Source organism: Durio zibethinus, chromosome 3 (genome assembly GCF_047325235.1).
Source record: "Durio zibethinus cultivar Kanyao isolate XHJ-2024 chromosome 3, ASM4732523v1, whole genome shotgun sequence".
Lineage (NCBI taxonomy): Eukaryota > Viridiplantae > Streptophyta > Magnoliopsida > Malvales > Malvaceae > Durio > Durio zibethinus.
In genome coordinates this window covers 35,896,418-35,917,565 of record NC_143164.1, presented here as the reverse complement: position 1 = coordinate 35,917,565, position 21,148 = coordinate 35,896,418, and the positions used below count along the sequence as shown (strand labels likewise).

At 34.9% G+C, this 21,148-nt stretch overlaps 1 protein-coding gene across 1 annotated transcript; it reads right to left on the bottom strand.

Annotated features, from left to right (window-relative positions):
- Positions 1 to 591: 591 nt before the first annotated feature.
- LOC111283373 (myosin-6-like) lies at positions 592 to 20,381 on the bottom strand. The gene is made up of 39 exons (XM_022871872.2): positions 20,046 to 20,381; positions 18,987 to 19,115; positions 18,585 to 18,728; positions 18,259 to 18,404; positions 18,016 to 18,172; positions 17,839 to 17,897; positions 17,574 to 17,733; positions 16,384 to 16,533; positions 16,151 to 16,287; positions 15,883 to 16,029; positions 15,672 to 15,773; positions 13,948 to 14,005; positions 13,754 to 13,855; positions 9,370 to 9,407; positions 9,086 to 9,212; positions 8,824 to 8,994; positions 8,601 to 8,732; positions 8,392 to 8,501; positions 8,258 to 8,318; positions 7,407 to 7,584; positions 7,083 to 7,288; positions 6,800 to 6,919; positions 6,197 to 6,295; positions 5,342 to 5,554; positions 5,061 to 5,200; positions 4,778 to 4,892; positions 4,643 to 4,687; positions 4,474 to 4,548; positions 4,215 to 4,385; positions 3,624 to 3,779; positions 3,345 to 3,536; positions 3,064 to 3,192; positions 2,882 to 2,952; positions 2,705 to 2,804; positions 2,480 to 2,536; positions 1,479 to 1,535; positions 1,314 to 1,394; positions 1,139 to 1,221; positions 592 to 927 (listed from the first exon to the last, which is right to left on the bottom strand). The coding sequence occupies exons 1-39, from the start codon at positions 20,046 to 20,048 to the stop codon at positions 813 to 815; spliced, it is 4,536 nt and encodes a 1,511-aa protein (XP_022727607.1). The 5' UTR covers positions 20,049 to 20,381; the 3' UTR covers positions 592 to 812.
- Between the last annotated feature and the right edge of the window lie 767 nt (positions 20,382 to 21,148).

The window sequence follows — 21,148 nt, the reverse complement described above, 5'->3', positions numbered from 1 at the left end:
TTTCATTTATTATTATATGCTATCGAAGTCTATTATAGCTTCCCTCTTTCCGATTGCTTAATATTTTTTTCATAAAATAAATTACAATATGAAAATAACAATTCATAAATATTAAAATTTAAACTTCAAACCTATTTAATATCATTTTTTAAATAATTACATAAAACAATTAAATTAAATTTAAAATTAGCTTTTGCTATTTTTTTCTTTGATAATGATAGTTGGATCCTTTTTTTTTTTTATGGTTTAAGAGATTTGATAAAAAAATCTTTTTCTTTCAATTTCCAATTCAATTCTTAATACAAAAATGCAGGCATATGCATACATAATAACCAACAATAAATAGTAAAATCTTAAATTTGCAATGAAAAATAAAGAGCTCGAGATGAAAGAGGTCTTTGAAAAAAAAAAATCAATCATGATTTAAATCTTTTAACTATATCAGTACGTTTCCAAACTGTGTTTCTTTATACAACAAAAACTGGTGGAGAGAGATCCCTGTCTCAGCCACCAACTATAATGACATTGTGCATTACACCTTGTCTTCCTAAAAAAATACCTGCCCCCTTATGGCAGTAGAATAAACCAATATTAAAAAATAATAATAATAATAAAACCCAAATCACGCAAACAAATAATTTGAATGTCAAAAAAAAATAAACCAATAGAACATTTTACAACGGAAGATCGATGGATGGACATAAAGAACAAAAAATATGTATATCAAGAGGGGAAAATGAATTGAATTTGCAACAACCATTGCCCGCTTCGAAACAAGAAAGGGGAGAGAGCACATCTAAGCTTCCTAGGCCTCACTCGTGTAAAAATTGGAAGGCTGGATTCTCGAGAAGTTCCTCTGCTGGTTTGACTTCCACGAAGTCTTTTTCTTGCAGTGAATTGGAAAGATCATCAATAGAGAATGGAATGCTGTATCATGAAGGATGGATTAGTTCGTTTCTACAATGTAATTTCTAATAATCAGCATGTAATAAAGTTGTTTTAGGAAGCATTCAACTCTTCCTGAATTAACATTCTCGTCCATAAAACCATCTGAATGGGATTTTAACTTGAGCCATGTCAGAAATTTACTTCTCCTATAATCGGACATTGTACGCAGGCAAGATGAAGGAATTTTTACCTGGAATTATCGTCCAGTAAAAAGGAATTGCCAACAGCATCGTTGGAATCCTCTGTCATTAGTATCCTCATGCTAGAAATAACCTGTAAAGGAGTGCAGGGTGCCAATCAATCATATCTGCTTTATGAATTTCCTAAACAACAGAGAAGAAAGATCTTGCCCAACACAAACTTACATCTGGAGAAACACTTCGAGTATTGTAGTTGTCATCCCAGTACAGAGTGCATATTCTATACAATTGCTGAACACTAAGAATCTGAACAAACCAAAAGTTAATGTCTAAGACAATAAGAAAATTGGGGTGGCGGGAGAAAGAGAGAGAAAGAGAGAGAGGCCTTACAGGGCAGAGATCATTTGTAATTTCATCATAGGAAATTCTGTACTTCTGATGTATAACCTGTTATCAGGTTTAATAAAATTCAAATTACAAGCATAACTCTATGTTTTACGGCTATTACAAACCTAGGGAAATAACCTCAAACAAAACAATGTCTTTCCTCAGGTAGTAAAAATCAGGAAACTACTAATCAGGACATAACATTCTGCATATAACAATACTACTTCAGCAGGTACAATTCAATATAACAATGATTTCAAGGGTTGAGGGAACATAATTGAATAGATTTCCGCAAAAGACCAGAAGACAGTTGAAGAGGCACGTTATGCATTCAAACAAATGCTAGTAAGTGCATTAGAGGTTAACAACGAACAAGCACAGGGAAAGACATTGTCTAAGACAACTGTTGCCTCAGAAACCTAATCAAGGAAATAAAGTTCAATAATCTAGCATCCAAAAGAAAACCGTCACATGAAGGTATTAGGAAGTTTGTTTTCTATCATGCTATGCCAAACAAAGTGCGTCTCTTTCAATCAACAGCTTTCAAAAGGAAATATAAAAGCTACAGATTAATCCTGTCCAAATATATATGCCACATGGCTCTCCAAAATTGTCATTATTTGGAAAGTCAAAAGCTAAAGCATTCACTCTCCTATTTATCATTATTCAATCCACCTCATACTGGCTTTGGCCCAACAGGGCATTTGATAACAATCAATGTGATAGTATTTCCTTAAACTCTATGCAGTATCGAACATAACAATAAACTAGGACCCAATGAGTGCAAGCTGAAAGGATTTTGGAAAATATTTCAGAGATTTTTCCTTAATATGCTAAAATTTCTTTTTCAAAATTGTAAGTAGTAAAATACCTAAAGTCAAGGACTCAAGACCAGATAACTGAGCAAGTCAAAGATACTTCATCTACCAAAAAGTTGAACAATTTATAAACAAAAAACACAAAAAATCACATTATCTATACTGTCAAAGAGTGCCTTCACATACCAAGAATCCAACAGCCTGTCTTATGTGCTTTAGTTCATCCCATGATGACCCCGCATGCTGCAGTTCAAGGCAAGTGAAGGATAAACATCAAAACAGTTATGGGCCTTAAGTAAGTCATTAAAAATAAGCAAATAATTTAACAAAACTATGTCCATTAAACAGAGAAAAAAAAAATTGTCCAACTCCATGTATATAGACAGATGAAAATTACAACAAAAAAAAAACCTCTTCTTTAGCCTGGCAGCACCAGAGCTCCAACTCAGCTAACCCAGCCTTAACATATTCTCCATTACTAAATGTACAACACTCACGGCGTAGAAGAAGGCTGGAAAATGAAAATGTCAATACAACCCAAACGTTTGAATTAAAATCACCAAGGAACAACAATAAACAAAACATTACCTATTAAACAATTGTACATTAATGTATGAAAATGTTTGAGTAAAGATCTTCTGGATAAGAACTAGAGGCACCTGATAACCAAGCAACTGTAAGAAACTCTGTGCATTTAACCGGAAACAAAGATTGAAAGCAGCACTGAAAGTTTATGAAGCAAATGAAAATGAAAAACTCAGGTTCCTTACAAAATTTTCTTTCAATGTACTGAGGAGGGTGTTGAGGCTATCAATAATACTCTGCCAGTGAGTTAAAGGAGAATCTTTGCCAAAGGACCGTCCAGATCTCAATACACTTCCCTTAGATGTTCTTGGTGCCTAAAATTCAGTATGACCAATTAGAAAAAATATATATATATACAAAAGGGATCAAGAATAACTCAAGTATAGCTGCCCACCAAATAGTTGACAATACAGCTTCAAATTGTTGAACAGAGTTTCTGTCAGAAACTAACTAAATCACAGGATACCTGGATGCATAGAGAAAGCAAAGATGATAATTCTTTCTTCAAGTTGTCTCTAATAATTCCATAGATCTTTTCCACATATGCAGCAAGTTGCTGCTTGAAAAGCAAAGCCGGGTATTTTGCCTCTACTTTGCGAACTACTGCAAGTTCAGCAGCTGCAGCAAGGTTGTTCGAAGAAGGAGACGAGCGGAAACCCTGAGTTAAGAGAGAAAGGAATTTAAAAATAGTCTTATTCTGCCTTAAAAATGATATACTTAATGGGGAAGAAAGGATTTCAAATACCATTGTCATCCTTCCAAAAAGAGAGGTTGAAGGGGGTGGTTTCCGACTTGGAGTTGCACCACTTGAACCAGCAGCCTTTAGACTTTTTTGGAGCAAAAACAATAATGCTGAGGTGTTGGACAACCAATAAGCCATATGACAATTGTTTTCTTCATCCTACAACCAAAGAAGTTTTTATCCTTCAATTATTAATGACACCTTCATTTTTGTTCTATTATAGCATAAAAAAACCGAAAGTACATAAAAGATTCCCAGAAAGTTGAAATCAGAAGTAGAAGAAAATACGATCTTCTAAAGCAACTATTTTCCAATTACAACAGGATGGAAACCTAGTAAAAAGGAAGAAAATTATGGCAGTAAAAAATCTTCAACAGTTATCTCACATGCTTATCAGAAAAGTTAACTTACTTTATAAGGACTGCATTTAAAAAAATGAGATTATTATAACAAATTAACGAAAATTAGTCACAATCAAAACCAGCAGAAACAATAGTCATGCAAAAGGTAGAATAACAAAGGAAAATCAAGCAGATGACACTGCCTGCCATCAATATTCCATAAAAAATTATTATGAGTGCTACAAGCAAGTACCTCTATTGCAGAACCAATCATCTGAATGAGACGATCAAACACATTGGTCCTTTCTGCTTCAAAAGATTTCCAGTGGAGAAGACATTTATATATCGTAAATGCTGCAATAGGTTTTCCATGACTGAACCCAATGTCTTTTGTAACACAATTGATCAGTGCATCAACGTTCTCCTGTTGAAAGAATGACAGAAAACAATGAGTGACACTGCAGAAAAATAAAAAGCTTGAAGATGCAAAACAGAATGTAACAAACACATACATGCTGGCGTTCAAGATTGGATCTTCGCAACTTGCCATCAGATTCTGTGCCAAACTTCTTCACTGGAGTCACCATCTGTAGTACCAGCAGTAACAGCCCTTGTCAATGGCCACATTACAGAAACTAGATAAGTATGATCATAAGTATAACAATCAAATACGTAACATACATTTGAATTGTTCCCTTCATCCATATGGTGACCATTTTCCAAATTCTGTAAATTTGCAAAGCAAAAGGATAATAGGAAATATCAATATAATGACAACCGAGTCAGAAAGAAAAAAAAATCTATATTATATTTTACCGGAATGACTGGAATTGGTGGATGCTCTAAAATCTTCTTAACAGGTGAATTTAACAGGGTTTGCTGCCTCAGAACTTGCTTTTCAGATTCCATGTCTGAAATTTTTTCCTCAAGCCTGCTAACAAAAGAAACAATGATGACCAGGAGAAAGAGAATAAAGAAAAGGAAAGAAATGAATGGACAGTTTCACCAATTTGCATGCAAATAAGCTCTATCCCAGATTTTGGTAGTTAACAATATGAATCTATCTCAAAGTCTTTGCTCGGTATGGGCACAAATTAACCTGTGCATAACAGTCTTCAGCTGAACTATTTTTGATTCTGCCTCCAAAGCTTGTTTCAACCTTTCTTCACTGATCTTGTTTGTCTCTTCAAACTTTTTCTCTGTTTCATCAATTTTCTTTTCCAACGAACTCACCATAGCCTGCAGATAATCAGCACATGAGAAATATCATTATGAAGAGAGCGTTTTATGTGGCTTAGAAAACATCCCCAAGATGTCCTATATTATCATATGTTCACCAAGTCTTTGTGCAAACATAAATCTTAGACTCAGCCTCCTTACCTTAAGTTCTTCATTCTCACTTGTAAGCTTCTCCAGCATTGCGTGGTCCACTACTGGAACCTCCCGAATAACAGGGACCACCTCAGCTGCCCTTTTGGCAGCCTCACGTTCCTTGGCAAGCAATTCTTTGGTTTCTTTAAAGTGAAGTTGCATGTCTCGCAAGGCAGACTGTAGTTTCACATTTTCTTGTGTTTTAGCCTCTTCCATGTCAACCTACAGAGTAAGGCAATGACGTATAAATTATAAGAAAAGAAAATAATAGAAGAATTAACATGCAGGTAGAGGTGTCCCTTGACTTCAGTGGGCCTTGGAGACCTAGTCCAGGCCCACCATAGGGCCATTTACATTACTATTTAAATATTAAAACTAATTTACATTAATATTTCAATGTTTTTAAAATATATTTTAAACAAAATTTAAATGGAGATATATTATTTAACAAATAATTACTTCAGGCCAGACCGAGCTATGACAAAAAAATCTTTAGCCCAGCCCAAAGCGGCTGGATGTGCAAGCAGGGATCACATAAGAAGTACTTGCAATAAATGCAATAACAAGTTTTCTACACAAATCAGCTAATTTGAGATGGAAAGTCAAATACAACTGACAGACCAACACATTGTAAAGCAAGAGATAATGCATACCAAATTTGATACCCTTCCTCAAATCACATGGCACAACAATTAAAAAACACAAAGGTATGAGTGAGATACCAAGCACACAAAATGACTCATTTCTGCATCTTCTTACCTAAACTGGATTCACTATGTCCTACCAGCTACACATACACAAACATACAAAAAAGTGAAAACAAAAGAAAGAAATTAGTTTCAGTTAATTTACTATCAGGCTTACCCTCATGCGTTTCTCCAGCTGTAGTCTCCATGTCAGTTCCTCAACTTGCTTTTCCAGTTTGTTCTTGGCAGCTTGCAGAGCTCCAGTTTCCCTAGCAGCCTGCATATAATAAAATTAATAACTGTTAATCTGAGTGATACATTCATGAAACAAGATATTAGCAAACTTAAGGTTTTAGAAATACTAAATTGTTTCAGAAAACAAAGTTAGCAAATAGAGCAGAATAAGCATGTCTGGTTTCTTTGTTTCTCCCCATTATGTAAGCCGGGAGGACAACATATATTTGGTTGCTCAAAAGAAAGATTTCTCCTGAGCATAGGATTCTTGACTAGGCCTTAGATGATTTCAGCTATCAGATATGAAGGAACTTACACGAAAAAGAATCAAACTCAAATTTGAATAACCCCCAAAATTATATCCAGAAAAGATGCAATTTTTTTAGTTTTCCGATTTCAAATTTAAGCAAAGAGAAGGGCCACAAAACAACTGTGCTAACTGGCAACTGCCAAACATCTTCAAAGATCTAAAAGATAGAAGAAGACAGTAAATTTCCAAACAAATTTTATGATACAAGTTCTGCTGGAAAAATAAATACAAGAATACCATCTTCAGCTTCCGCAGTTCTTTGCAAGCAAGTCTTCCTCTCCAAGCACATTGTGTTGCAATGGCCGCTTTCTTCAACTTCAGATAATGCAACCGGGCCAAGTACTTGCGACATTGGCTCTGGTAAGTACAATCAAAGTCACCCCAAATTAAAGAAAGTAACAAATAAGAAACTAAAAGAGGTTCAGCCACTCAATGCGAAATTGAAAAGGTATGACATTTTTCTAAAAAAATCATTGCACATGCAATATGATCTAAGAATAATTTAAAAACCTTGACCTACCTGAATTATAATTGCTGCTCTGGTCTGCCTTCTGAAGCGTAGCTCATTGCGAGCAGCCATCCCCCGCATACCTGTCTGAATGGAAACAGAAGAGGAACACAATTCTTTATAAGCTTTCCTAGCAAGATGCATACGCAGATCCCTCTGGATCCTCAAACTGGCAGCTTCTCTTCTTAAGCCTTCGTAAACTTTGCGAGCAAGTTGTCCTGAAATCAGGTCAAACAAAACTATTAAGAGGTGTAGATTAACATATACCTTAATGGGGTGTAAATTCAGTTAACTTACAACACCCGCACGCAAAAATGCATCAATAGGAATAAATACCTCTACAGACAGATTGAATCTGTAATGCCGATTGATGAAGCAAAATAAAACTTCTGCGAGCTAAATAAGAACGAATTTTCCTCTGGATAATGCTAGCAGATCTTCCTAAGACTTCAGTCCTACGGGTATCTAGTTCTGCCATCTGACCAGCCCTGAGAAAAACCTTCGTCTTACCGATCTGCCAAAATTAAATTTGCATAAGTACGATCTTTCCCAAAATCCAACCAGAACAAAGGTGTAGAACATGTGAGGAAACAATCATGAAACAGGTGTATGCATATACAATTTGTTCAATGATAAGAAATGAACTCCCATATGGAAGTTAGATACCTGTAATCTTTCCATGTGTATTTATCCTACATGATGCTCACAAATTAAAGCAAGAAACAGAAAAGGTAATAACATTAACCAATATCGAGCACTTATAACATCAACTTTGTGCCTTAAATCCAACAACTAAGATTATGTAAATGACAAGTCTTTTGCTCTTTGCTCACAGTTGCAAGCTCCTGGAAATTTCAAGTGTACTTAGGGCCCAGTTTGCAGTGTTGTTTCCTAACCCAATCCAAACTTGATCGCTTTTACGCATTAACACATAAAGGGTATTCCAATAGATCTTTTGACAGACATAACATACAAGAGTAGAGTGGAATCTCCTAGGCATAAGCCAATAGCCAAACAACATAAATATCGGCCTGTTGCATGTCTGTGTGCTAGCTTTCATTGACATCTTGATGACATAAGATTTTGCATAAGGTATATCCTAATGATTCAACAGGAAATCTAGTACTAATGACAGGGAAACCCAATTAACTAAGAGGAGGTTGTTTGAATGTCCATCAGATATTTACCTGATAGCCTTCAAGTCCCACCTTCTCTAGAAGCTTCTTGCAAGCAGCGACCTCATCAGAACTAAAATGTTAGTAAATGAGTCAGGATACAGTTTGGAAGAAACCTCTTGAGCCAAGAAAATTATTAACTGTACCTTCCATCCAAAACATCAGGTGCAAGGAGACCAAATCGGTCTACAAATTCATCAAATGGTTTTCTAGTAGGATATCCAGCACAACTAATCCTGATTGCCTCCATAACTCCCTGAAATGAGACAAACAATGAGGATAAACTAGGCAGGCAGTTCTTTTTAAATACCAATATAAATTTCAGCTCAACCTCATACAATATCAACATTCTTACCCCACACCGCAGTTGTTGTAGAATATTTTTATTCTCAAATATTGATGGCTTAAGAAGATTATTGGGCTTTACACAACGTATGTAATGTGGTTCGGTGGCACTTAGAGTTTCAAGTAATGATTGTAATTGTTGCTGTATAATAAAAAAAAAGACCATTTTGTATTAGACTGAAAAAACAAATAAGGTAATATCCTGCCTTTAAGAAACAGAACTACCACCCTACCTTAAATCGAGAACCTATTGATGAAAATTTTGATGATTTGGAGGATTCCTCAGCTAAGGGTGGAAATAAACCAGAAACAAAGGAACACTTGGAAGCACTCAAAAGGGCCTGATGTTCAGCAACAACATAATCTTTGTTCTTGTCCAGGAACAGTTCAGTTTGATAAGTGACCTGAAAAAGAACATAAATAGAAATCCATTTACTTCTAATCTCTTATTTCATTCTATGATATGAATTTACTATAAAGAGAAAGTTAACTTACATCACCAGCATAATGGCAAATTGTGAAGTCACTACGAGACAATTTGGGCTTGGTGAAGCGCTTATGATTTTTAAACGTCTGGTACAGCTTCTGAGCAAATGTTTCATGGGTTGATCTTGGAAACATGCTTTTAAAATTTAAAGTGGAACAAAAAGGAAAAAAAAAATAGCAACATCACCATATTAACAGTCAGATATAATTATTAAGACATAGTCAACTAACTGAAAGAATTTTACTCAAATTTTGAAAATGTCAAGTATAAGTAAATGCTGAGTACATCTTACCAAGCCTCATCTAGAAGAGCAATTATGCCACCGGGTTTCTGGAAATCAAGAACAGGAAAAATGAAAACATAAAATAAATAAAATAACCACCACACAGTACATGGGCCATTTAACACATTTAATTCATTGATGTTTTTACTCAAACCCACCCCTATCCAGGACTATGATTGGTAAGAATGTTTAATAAATCAAATAAAAATTCTTTGATAACAAAAATATTTTCATTGTGACCAGAGGAAAGGAAGAGAGAAAATGAGAGCGCACACAGGAATGCATGAAAGAGATCAAATCATTAGAAGAAAGGTAGTTTCTCAAGCACAGAGAAAACTAGAATTACAGGCATATCAGTAATCAAGAAGTTTGCACCAGAAATTCCCAAAGTGGGTCCAATGATAATTAACAAATCAATACTGACAATCCAAGATGAATGATACTAATACAGGATTCATACCTCCAGCTAAATATTACAAAAGAAATTATTGTCGTGTGGAATTTAAAACAAAAATATGACTGAAGTAGCTATTGACAGAACCATCACTCTTGTATCATTTCCACATCAGCTTGTTTGAAGCAGGCAGTACTTTTTGCATTGCTTGCACATCAGCCTGGACTTGTTAGAATGAAATGCAACTCATATTATTGGTCTATTGATAATTGAATAGTTTCTTATTATGCTAGGCTAAGGCTGATGGCTAATTTACAACTATTTCAACACCTAAAAAGGGAGGATGATTGGCAATGCTAAGGAAAGTGGTGGACTCTATTATTTTGAAGATGGAAGTACCATGTGTGGACAAGCTCAAACAACTCATTTTGGGTCAATCTCTGTCTCTAGTAACAATGACATAATGTTGTGGCATCTTAGGTTAGGCCATCCTAGCTTTCACTATTTGAAGTCCTTGTTTCCAGATTTATTTAAGAATAAAAATCCACTTTTTTTTTCAATGTGATATTTGTCAAACTGCTAAGCATCATCATGCATCATTTCCTATTCAGCCTTGTAAGTCCTCGGAGCCATTTGCTCTTGTTCATAGTGATGTGTGGGGTCCTTGTAGAACACCAACAATTTCTGGGAAAAGATGGTTTCTAACAGTAATTGATGATCATACAAGGATTTGTTGGGTTTATCCACCCAAAGAAAAATCAGATGTTGAACATGTTTTCAAAAATTTTTATAATATGGTTGAAACACAATTTCAAGAAAAAATTCAAGAGTTTCAAAGTGATAACGGGAAAGAATACTTTAATCAAATTCTTGGAACATATTTTCTGGAAAAGGTGATTATTCATCAAAGCTCTTGCATTATCACTCCCCAACAGAATGGAGTAGCAGAAAAGAAAAAAAAAATCTCCTGGAAGTAGCTAGGTCTTTAATGTTTACAACTAAAGTACCTAAATACTTATGGGGGGAAGCTATTCTTACTGCTACTTACCTGATTAACAGAATGCCATCAAGTGTATTGAACTTTCAAACACCATTAAATATGTTTAAAAAAAGTTTTCCAATGCCATGTTTAGCATCTGATTTATCTCTTAAAATGTTTGGATTTGTTGCTTTCATGCATGTGCATGACCATAACCGCAGTAAATTGTACCCACGAGCTATAAAATGTGTTTTTCTTGGATACTCTTCAACACAAAATGGGTATCGCTGTTTTCATCCTCAAACAAAAAAGTTTTTTATAACTATGGATGTCACTTTTTTTGAATCTCAAAGTTTTTTTGACACTCCTCCTCAGGGGGAGAATAACTATAGTTGTGAAGACTCATTTGAACTTGAGGTAAAAACACAGATTTTGTACTTCAACCAGATACTTTAATAAGTTCGGATTTTGGAGTTCCAAATTTGGAAGTGGAGCAGCCTACTTCACTGCCTATAAGTGAAATAGAAACTAGAACAGAGAATAACTCAAGAAATAAAGAGGAAGGTTCTGAGCTTATTGTCTACTCAAGAAAAAGAAAGATGACATCACAACCTTACAAAGCCAAAAATCTGATGTGAGGCCAGATCCAAATAACACAGTTTCTTCAAGTCCAGGTACCTCTTATGAATCTGATCCTTCAAAAATTGACATTTTTAATTCTGTAGATATTCTGATTGTTCTTGGGAAAGGTGTTAGAACATGTACTAAGCATCCAATTTCCAAGTATGTGTCATATAAAATCTATCACCCTCCTTCTATGCTTTTACCTCACAGTTGTCTAGTGTGTATGTTCCTAAGAATATACAGGAGGATCTACTTGTTCCTGAATGGAGGGAGGCTGTCTTTGAGGAGATGAAGGCTCTGGAGTAGAATGACACATCGGAAAAGGTTAGCTTGCCGGAAGGGAAGATGCTTGTGGGATGTAAGTTGGTGTTCACAGTAAAATTCAAATCAGACAGGACTTTAGAGTGTTACAAGGCAAGGTTGGTAGCTAAAGGCTTTACACAGACATATGGGATAGACGACCAAGAAACATTTGCTCCAGTTGCAAAATTAAATACAGTGTGTGTGCTTTTGTCCATGGCTGTAAACTTGGAATGGTCATTACATCAATTAGATGTTAAGAATGCATTTCTTAATGGTAACTTAGAAGAAGAGGTCTTTATGGATGCTCCACCAGGATTTGAAGACAGTTTTGGGTCTAAAGTATGCGGGTTAAAGAAGTCCTTATATGGTTTACAGCAATCTCCAAGGGCATGGTTCGAGCGATTTACAAGGTCAGTCAAGAATCAAGGCTATAGTCAAGGACAAACAGATCAGACAGTGTTCATGAAGCACACTAATGGTGGGAAGATTGCAATTTTGATTATCTATGTAGATGACATAATCCTTACAGGAAGTGATGATGCTGAGATAGCTAGATTGAAGAGATGCCTTGTAGTAGAATTTGAGATCAAAGATTTGGGACCACTACAGTATTTTCTGGGAATGGAAGCTGCTAGATCAAAGGGGGAATTGTTGTATCATGAAGGAAGTACATATTGGACTTGCTAAAAGAGACTGGAATGAGTGGTTGCAGGCCAAGTTATACACCAATGGACCCAAACCAAAAGCTTGGAAGAAAGACCCAAGGAGTGCCAATTGAAAAAGGAAGATACCATCGCCTTGTAGGAAAATTAATCTATCTTTCCCAAACAAGACCGGACATTGCATTCGCAGTCAGTGTTGTAAGCCAGTTTATGCACTCACCATATGAAGAACATCTTGAGGCAGTATACAGGATTTTGAGATATCTTAAGAAAACACTTGGGAAAGGATTATTGTTCAAGAAAAACCATTTGAGAAGTGTGGAAGTTTTCACAGATGCAGATTGGGCAGGCTCAATCACTGATAGAAGATCAACTTCTGGTTATTGTGCATTTCTTTGGGGAAATCTTGTCACTTAGAGGAGTAAGAAGCAGAATGTTGTTGCATGAAGTAGTGCAGAGGCAGAATTTCGAGCTATGGCTAACGGAGTATGTGAGATGATGTGGCTGAAGAGAGTTCTTGAAGAACTGAAGCTAGAATCAGAACCTCCTAAGAAATTGTTTGTGATAATAAAGCAGCAATCAGCATTGCTATAATCCAGCTCAGCATGATCTTACAAAACATGTTGAGATTGATAGGCATTTCACTAGGAAGAAGTTAGAAAGTGGAGTAATCTGCATGCCGTTTGTCACCTCAGAGCAACAAACAGTAGACATTCTAACCAAGAGTTTGTCTAGACCTGGCTTTGAAGCACTAGTCAACAAGTTGGCATGATTAACATCTATGCACCAACTTGAGGGGGAGTGTAGAAATATCAGGATCTTGTTATAAAATCTGAACTGTTAAATATTAACAAATTTGGATTTTTAGGTGATTAGGTTGTAAGGTAGATATGAAGTTTAAATTTTAAATTTTAGACTATTTAAATCCTTGTAATTCTCATGTTAATCAATAAGAAGTAATCTTCTCTTTCTCGTCTGTTCTGTTTACAATTGTTAATGCACCATCTAACATGAAGTAGAGAAAGGAGTTAGGCACTTTGGCTTATTAAAAGCCAAGGCAATTTCATTTGTCAGGAGATGACCAAAAGATTTTGGAAATAAGGAGATGTGACCACAACATTACAAAGATTTTTTATCTACCACATCCATCCTACATGCGTTCCATGAAAACAGAGAATCCTAAACATGGATGCAACTAGAACTGCAATCAGCAGACAATATTAAGGAAACAATAGCAAATATTTACAAGCAAGGGTGTATAGTACTAGTGGTCATGCTTTATTACAATTTTCTTTTCATAGAGATTAGAGTCAACAACACAGAATGAACTTCCCAGTGATACCCAGAGAAAATTGGAGATACAGATGATACAATACTAAAACAATCTGTACAAGACTGGACAAATAAATTGGAGAGGTAGATTAAACAGACCTTTTCAATGAGGTCCAGAACATCCTGATTATCAACAAACTCAATATAGCTCCAATTAATTTCTTCTTTCGTATACTCTTCTTGCTCCATTTTGAAAACATGCTGAAAAGCCAGAAACTTATGCATCACAAACTTCGAAAAAAAAAAACTGAGAAATGTTAAGCATGACATGAGAATATCTTTCAGAAGCAAACCTGGTTGAAATGCTGCTGCAGTTTTTCATTTGTCAAGTTAATGCAGAACTGCTCAAAACTGCAATGCAAGTGATACATCAAAAATTAGATTAACAGAAGCCAACAGCAAGCATCCAAAAGGTCACAGTATCACTAATGTTTAATCATGATTAACTTTATATGTTACAGATTCCACAAAAAAGAAGCACAATCAGAACTATCATTCTGTGAACTTTCCATGGAACTCTGCACTATCACTGCCAAATTAAACAGGTAATAAACCAGTCTCTTCACTCTTGATGACTGCAGCAGCAACAATGCCAACCTCATTTACCAACCAGACATTAGTTGACAGGTCTATTCATGATAGCAACAGCAATGATATATATATATATATATATATATATATATTTATATTTATATAAACTCATCATTTGAAACTATCCTAATGCATCTAAAAATTCAACAACATTAAATTCGAAATCCACATTAAGACTTGTGAAAGACATTATACTCACACAACTAGGACATTTACATGAGGGAAAAAGATACCAAGCTCAAGGTAAAAACCAGAATAGAACTAAGAATTTCAAATAAGAAGCTCCACAATATATTTTCATTTCAAGTTGCTCAGCCAAACCTACAGAATAGGACAGTGTAGGCCACCAAACCTATCAATTCTATGCTTAGCAGAAGTTTTGACATCAAAGAGCAAATAAGTACAAGTAACATATTGACCAAAATCCTTTTTAAAAAAAAAATATTTATCTTGGAAACCGATCTTTAAAGCTCCAGTCAACCTATTTGCATGCTTACATGTCTAAAATTACCACAAGGAAACATTAGATTACACATATATTCATTTACAGAAAAAAAAAAAAAAAAAGACTGGCACTTGCAAAGACCACAGTGACAAAAAGAATTTAAACATGCATATTTAAGAGTCCTACATATTCCTTAACAAAGACAAGCAACAAACAACATAGACCACGAAATGCCAAATTGATTTAGATTTAGATGCTCCCACCAAGTAATGCCCCATCAACAATGTTCAATACAACAAATGTTCCCAGAAACTAGGAGCAATTGGGGCGCAGTATATATTATATCCAATTACTTATTTCCAAACTTATTATATACTTGAGAAATAAAATAATTTGGTAAGAGGAGAATTATTTGCATGACAGTTGGGGAACTTAAATTTTAAATGAAAGGGCAATAGAAGCACATAGTTAATTACTTAATTACTAACAGAAAAAGCAAACTGCACTCCTACTCATAAAGACAACAAATGCACCATATCCTAAAACTTCAGACAATTATTTCGACCACTTGTACAACAAAAAAAAAGGAAAATAAAAGAAAAAGACTCGAAAAAGAAATAAAACTGCATTTCCAAAATTCATCAGATCAATCAAGAGAAAAACTTCTATTTCTTCCCTCCCCAATTTCCAGAAATAAGAAAATATATCTCTAACATTACATTATTAGATTTGAAAGAGAAATCAATAGACAAGAATCCTAAAGTGCAAAACATCCAAGTGCACCACCTTTACAATGCCTTAACGGGTAATTTGGTGAAAGAATAGGCCCCCTCAAATCACTACTTCTTTTAGTATCAAATAATACATGACTGATACAATACTAAATGTGCCTCTTTGAGACACAACTTCCATTTTTATTCATTGGTTTAAGAAAACCAACATCAATCTATTATGAAAACAACAGGCATACCGATTAAGTACCTGTTTGTCTTGAAACTCTCAAATCCATAAATATCCAGCACCCCAATTAAGAACTTTGAGTCAGGATCCTGACCAATTGAACTATTGATCTTATCCACGATCCTGTGAGAATTAAGAAAGGAAACCCACAGTCTAAAATAAAAGTCCAAAAAAACTGAAATAACAAGCTCAGTCAACTCTGAAATACTAAGACAGCAAGAGTGAACCATACCAGTCAAACAATCTTGAGTACACAATTTTAGCCAAGGCATCTCTACTAAGAGCAGCAGATTCTGGATCCAGCCATTTTGTAATGGTTTCATCACGAGTTACAATTACGCGCTTGCACAGAGAATCTTCTAGCAACTTCTCATCACACCTAAACAAAAGGAGGGATTAAACATGCTCCCTTTCTTCTGTTACAAGAGCATATGAAGTGAACAAATATAAAAAAATGTCTCTCAACCTAGGCTAGTGCAAGTCTGAAATTTTCCACTTACATAAGAAGCTCAGCAGCAGTTTTTAAATGGAACCAAGATTTTTCATCTTTGGGCACTGACGAATCTATTTCCTTCCCTTTTGCAAATTCAATGTTCCCAAGATGGAGAATCGCAGCCACAACTTGGAATATTGCATCCTGACAAGGGGCAGATGCAACAATCAAAAAGATGAAAAATAAATTTTAGAAGATATTATGTTTAGGATCATCTAGAGAGATAATGTTTCAATAAACCTGCTCATTAGAACCTATTCCGACAACATCCATTGCCCTTCTTGTTGCAATATATTCCTTAGAATCATCAACTCCATCCAACTCGAAGCAATTAGATTGGTTCAGATAGTGAAATGCTCTTGGGTTTCCCAATTTGTACCGTTGAATATCCTGAAAAGTAAAAAAGAGAACGAAAAGCAGGGTGAGGGGAGACAAACATAAGTCCAACAAATTTTCCTACTCTTTCATTTCCCAAAGAAGTTGAATAAAACAATAAAAAAGGATTTTTGAGAAACAAGGAACTCCCTCATATTTAATATTCTATACCACAACTATAACAAGCTACTGATGTCTCTTAAGACTGTTGACATGCTAGGAAATCTAGTAGGAAAACATTAGACGTGGAACTTGGAAAAAGAATCTAAATGAATGATACACCAACACAGCTTTTAAATCCAAATTATTTGTTTAGAACAGAAAAAAAAAAAGTGAACTAGGAACTGCACGGTATACTCAAAAAGTAAAGATTAAGTAATTATTTTGTAAGACTCATGTCAGCAATCATATCAAAAGGATGCCATCACACATTCCCGTAATATTGCTATCTCAGCAGCCTCTTCATATCTTCATTCATCCAACAGATAAATAATGTCACTAGTGGATTCTCAAAGTACACAATTTCTTTATTATGTGATCAATATGAAAGATGCAAGTCCACAACCGAAATTGTGCCCAAAATCAATAGATCACATAAAAAGGTCCTACTTTAACCAAAGCAATTTGAAAAAAATATATATGTTAGAGTTAAACTCCCTAAGTTGTAAGTTGTTCTTATATTGGCTAAGAGAATGACACCAACAAAGATATCAAAAATAAGAGGGAGATGGAGAATCAAACAGAAAAAGGGGACAGGCTGAATATGAGCGGTAATAAAGAAGATCATAGCTAGGCCCATTTGACAACCTTCAAGCATTTAGATTAAAACAAAAACACAAATAGATTGATATCTGAAGCTAGAATTAGAAGAAAGATCATTCTTACAATTTAAGTTCCCAACACAAATCCTTTTCCAGACAGTACATTTTGGTCCTAAGATAATCCAGAAATTTTTAAAACTAAACATGGAAAATGTTTACCAAGTGAATGAATATACAAGAACACATATCAAATATTTTATAAGCAGCTTCATAAAGCAATTAAAAACCACTTACCGCTGGTGGTGCAGCACAAAGCATGTAGAAACAGTGATAATTTCTCTCTGGGTCAGACACCTGACAAACACGTGATCTTTCTAGCAAATAAGTTCTGATTGCAGCCCCTGAAATCTTTCCCCTCCGGTCAAATTGAATCTCCACAAACTTACCAAAACGACTTCATTCAAAACATGCATGTAAAGATAAAAAAAAACCACTGATTCAGACAGAGAATCTACTGTACATTCAGGGTGAGAAACTTGTTAATAATAAATATTCTCACCTTGAGTTATTGTTCCTAACCGTTTTTGCATTACCAAATGCTTCTAAAACAGGGTTGGACTGCAGATCAGGCAAAAACACAAATAAATGCTGTTAAACAAAGTTACTTAGATGATAGATTCAAACTATCAACATTTATTTTCTTGTCACACAAATTTAAATTCATAGCCATGTTTACCTCCAGAACTTGCTGCTCAACTGTTCTTCCCTCAGCAGCAGCTCTCCCTCCCATGTAAGCAAGATACCTCATAAGCAATTTTGTGCTTTCTGTTTTACCAGCCCCACTTTCACCGCTAACCAAAATCGACTGGCTTATTCCCTCATTGATCATCAGTCTGCATAAATGTAAACAGCAAATTTTCATTGTCAAAAACAAGTAATCATTTAAAATGAACAACTTCTAGTCAGTACAACAGTGTACCTGTATGCAGCATCTGCTATAGCAAAGGGATGTGGACTCAACTCACCAAAGGCTGCACCTTTATATTGTGCCATCATATGCCTATCATAAAGATGAGGTAGTTTTCTGAATGGATTTACAGCGATCAATATATTTCCTGTATATGTCTGGAAGCACCAATAACTTCCTTGTATCAGTAAATTTTGAAAACATGGTGAAACATTAATATGACACCAACACTTATAAATGCAGTATACTGCAAAGAAAGCAAATTGATATATAAAGGAAAGACATAAATAACACCCATACATTGAAAGAAGAAGGTGAGCATTTGCTCTAAATCTTACATATATTTCATTCATATCATATCTTGATTTTAAATTTTGCAGGACTCCCGGTTCATGCAAGTAAGCCAGCTTTGTCATATCATCAACTCCACATGGTGGGGCCTCAGCATCTTTAGGATAGACATTTGAAGCCTTAACAATAACCTGTTGCAAAAATTGCGAAATATGTAAGTCAAATTAAGCAACTATCTCATCCATCCTATGTTCTCAATGAATTACTGTAGTATCATGATGGACTTCCATGACAAGTAAAAGGGGTGGGGGAAGAAAATTTTAAGCAACATAAACATAATCGTGGCAAGAAAATAGCAATTTATGTAATCAGCATTGACCAAAATAGAAGTAACTGAGATTCATATGCATATAAAAAGAATTCATTTAAATTTTATAGAAGCAACTCACCATCTTCCCTGAAGTACACAGAACTTTAATATCTTCACCATTAACCTCCACAACTTCACCATCTATCCAAGCAATGTCAGAATCCTCCACCCAGACAAGAGATCCGACTACAAAACTGGCCATGGCAGCCTACAAAAGCCAAGAGTGCCCATGACTCACCAATTCAGTCAAGATTCAAAAATTAAGGTAAAACTATGTCGATAAGTTTCTCCTTGCTTTTCAATCTCAAATGACTTTGAATAGGAATAATAAGGATAGTGCAAAAACAAGTAAAGACTTCACTAGTAAAAAAGGGATGTTAGACAATCACCATTCCAACTTCATTGCAAATACAATAACAAAGGTAAAACTTGGTATAGATCAATGGGTAGGTATTTTGTTTCTCGTTTGGAAAACATTTTAATGGAAATGAAGGGATTTTGGACAATTACACGACCACTTCAAAAGCTTCAAATTGGGAAGATTTTGAGGGTATGAATTTATCAAGTACATGTAAGTTGGATAGTATACAAAGTCCAAAGTTGGTCTAAGTACCTGCAATTACAATTCTATGGCTCCAATATCATACGAACAAGAAAGACATAGCAATAGATTTCAAACTTCAAAGTTAGTTACAACAACAAATAAATCACCATACCAATCACACCCCCAACATTGAAGCCGCCACTCTAACCAACTATCAGCACGAACTCATAAAACCATACTCAAAATCAAATCAAACTTCATACTACCACAAAATGTACTACTTCAAGTTCTAGTCAATGGCAATATGGTTTCTAACTGAAACCTTATCGCCAACCATTTTCAACTAACCATAGCAATCCAAAACGGTTAAAACCCTAAAAAGTGGATCTCAAGAAACACGAAGATTAACAGATCAAAACAGAATAACAGCTAGCTTCAACTCAAGTTCAGATCAGTCAACATGAAGAAGAACAACAACACAAATTTTTTAAATCGGAAAAAATTAAATCAATACCATACAAAGCTATAAATAAGGAAAAATAACACAATAATGGAATGCAAGAAAAAAAGGCAGAGATTTCATCGATAAATCACCATTTTTACTTGCCGAGATTGACCGGATCAGAAACTCGTGTTGCTCCTCGATCTACTCCCAATGAGTTGGACAATGATCATTCAATCACAAAACTCAACAATGAAAAATAATTGAACTCGTCTATTCTAAATAAGAAGTAGAATAATGACAATCGATTTACACAAACAAAAGAATTCCAAACAAAAATTTAAAAAAAAATCTAAACAGATAAGCTTAAGCCTCTTCAACAAAGCTTTTGAAATATATTTTCTTGAAGAAAGGATTAAGCCTCCCGTTTGCTTTCCTTTCTATGTTTTTCTAATTCTTTTCTTTTTCCTTCTCTGCGTCTTCCCTCCTTCGGGGGGTTTGGTCTTTACTCTTTAAATTAATTTTATTAGTTTTTTTAAGTAATTGAAAGTGTGTAATTAAGAAAAATTAAACGCTTTTTTATTAACTGGGGGAGGTGAAATTCCGGAAAAGCCCTAGTTTGGGGATTGAAATTACGAACTTTAATGACAACTATGAAAAAAAATAAGTGTCGTGTCCGGTTCTTCCAAAATCGAAATGGGAGAGCGGGGTTAAGGTCAGTAGGTTTTACAGTTGCGTGCGGTTGCGAACAGTGCAGTTTGTCAAGTTCCTTTTGGCGCCGATGTTTGTGGAGCAAAGTGGGACCCCATAAATTGATGGGAAGAAAATATCGGACGCGGCCGAGTTGTTACTCACAAGGGATGTTATACAATGCAAGGGGGACCATGCAACGTAACATTCGCAAGCGAATTTCAAATTAGGTAAGGGCCTAAGAGAAAGTGGGGATCAATTTTTTAACTTTACAAACAACTTTATAAATTTCTCATTTAATTGGTAATTTTATAAATCATTAATGGTTCAAATTTTTTACCATATATAGTGTATAGTAGATTTATTTTTATTTTAAGATAAATTTTACGAGATTTTTTTAAGAATTTATTTATATTATTGATTTTAGACATACTACCTAATAATAAGTGTATAACTTACTTATATTTCTTTTCGTTCTTTTGTTTTTATAAAAAAATTATAGATTTTAAAAATAAATTTCAAATCCGTTAAGTGTCGTACTCTCTTAAAGATTTATATCCAAACA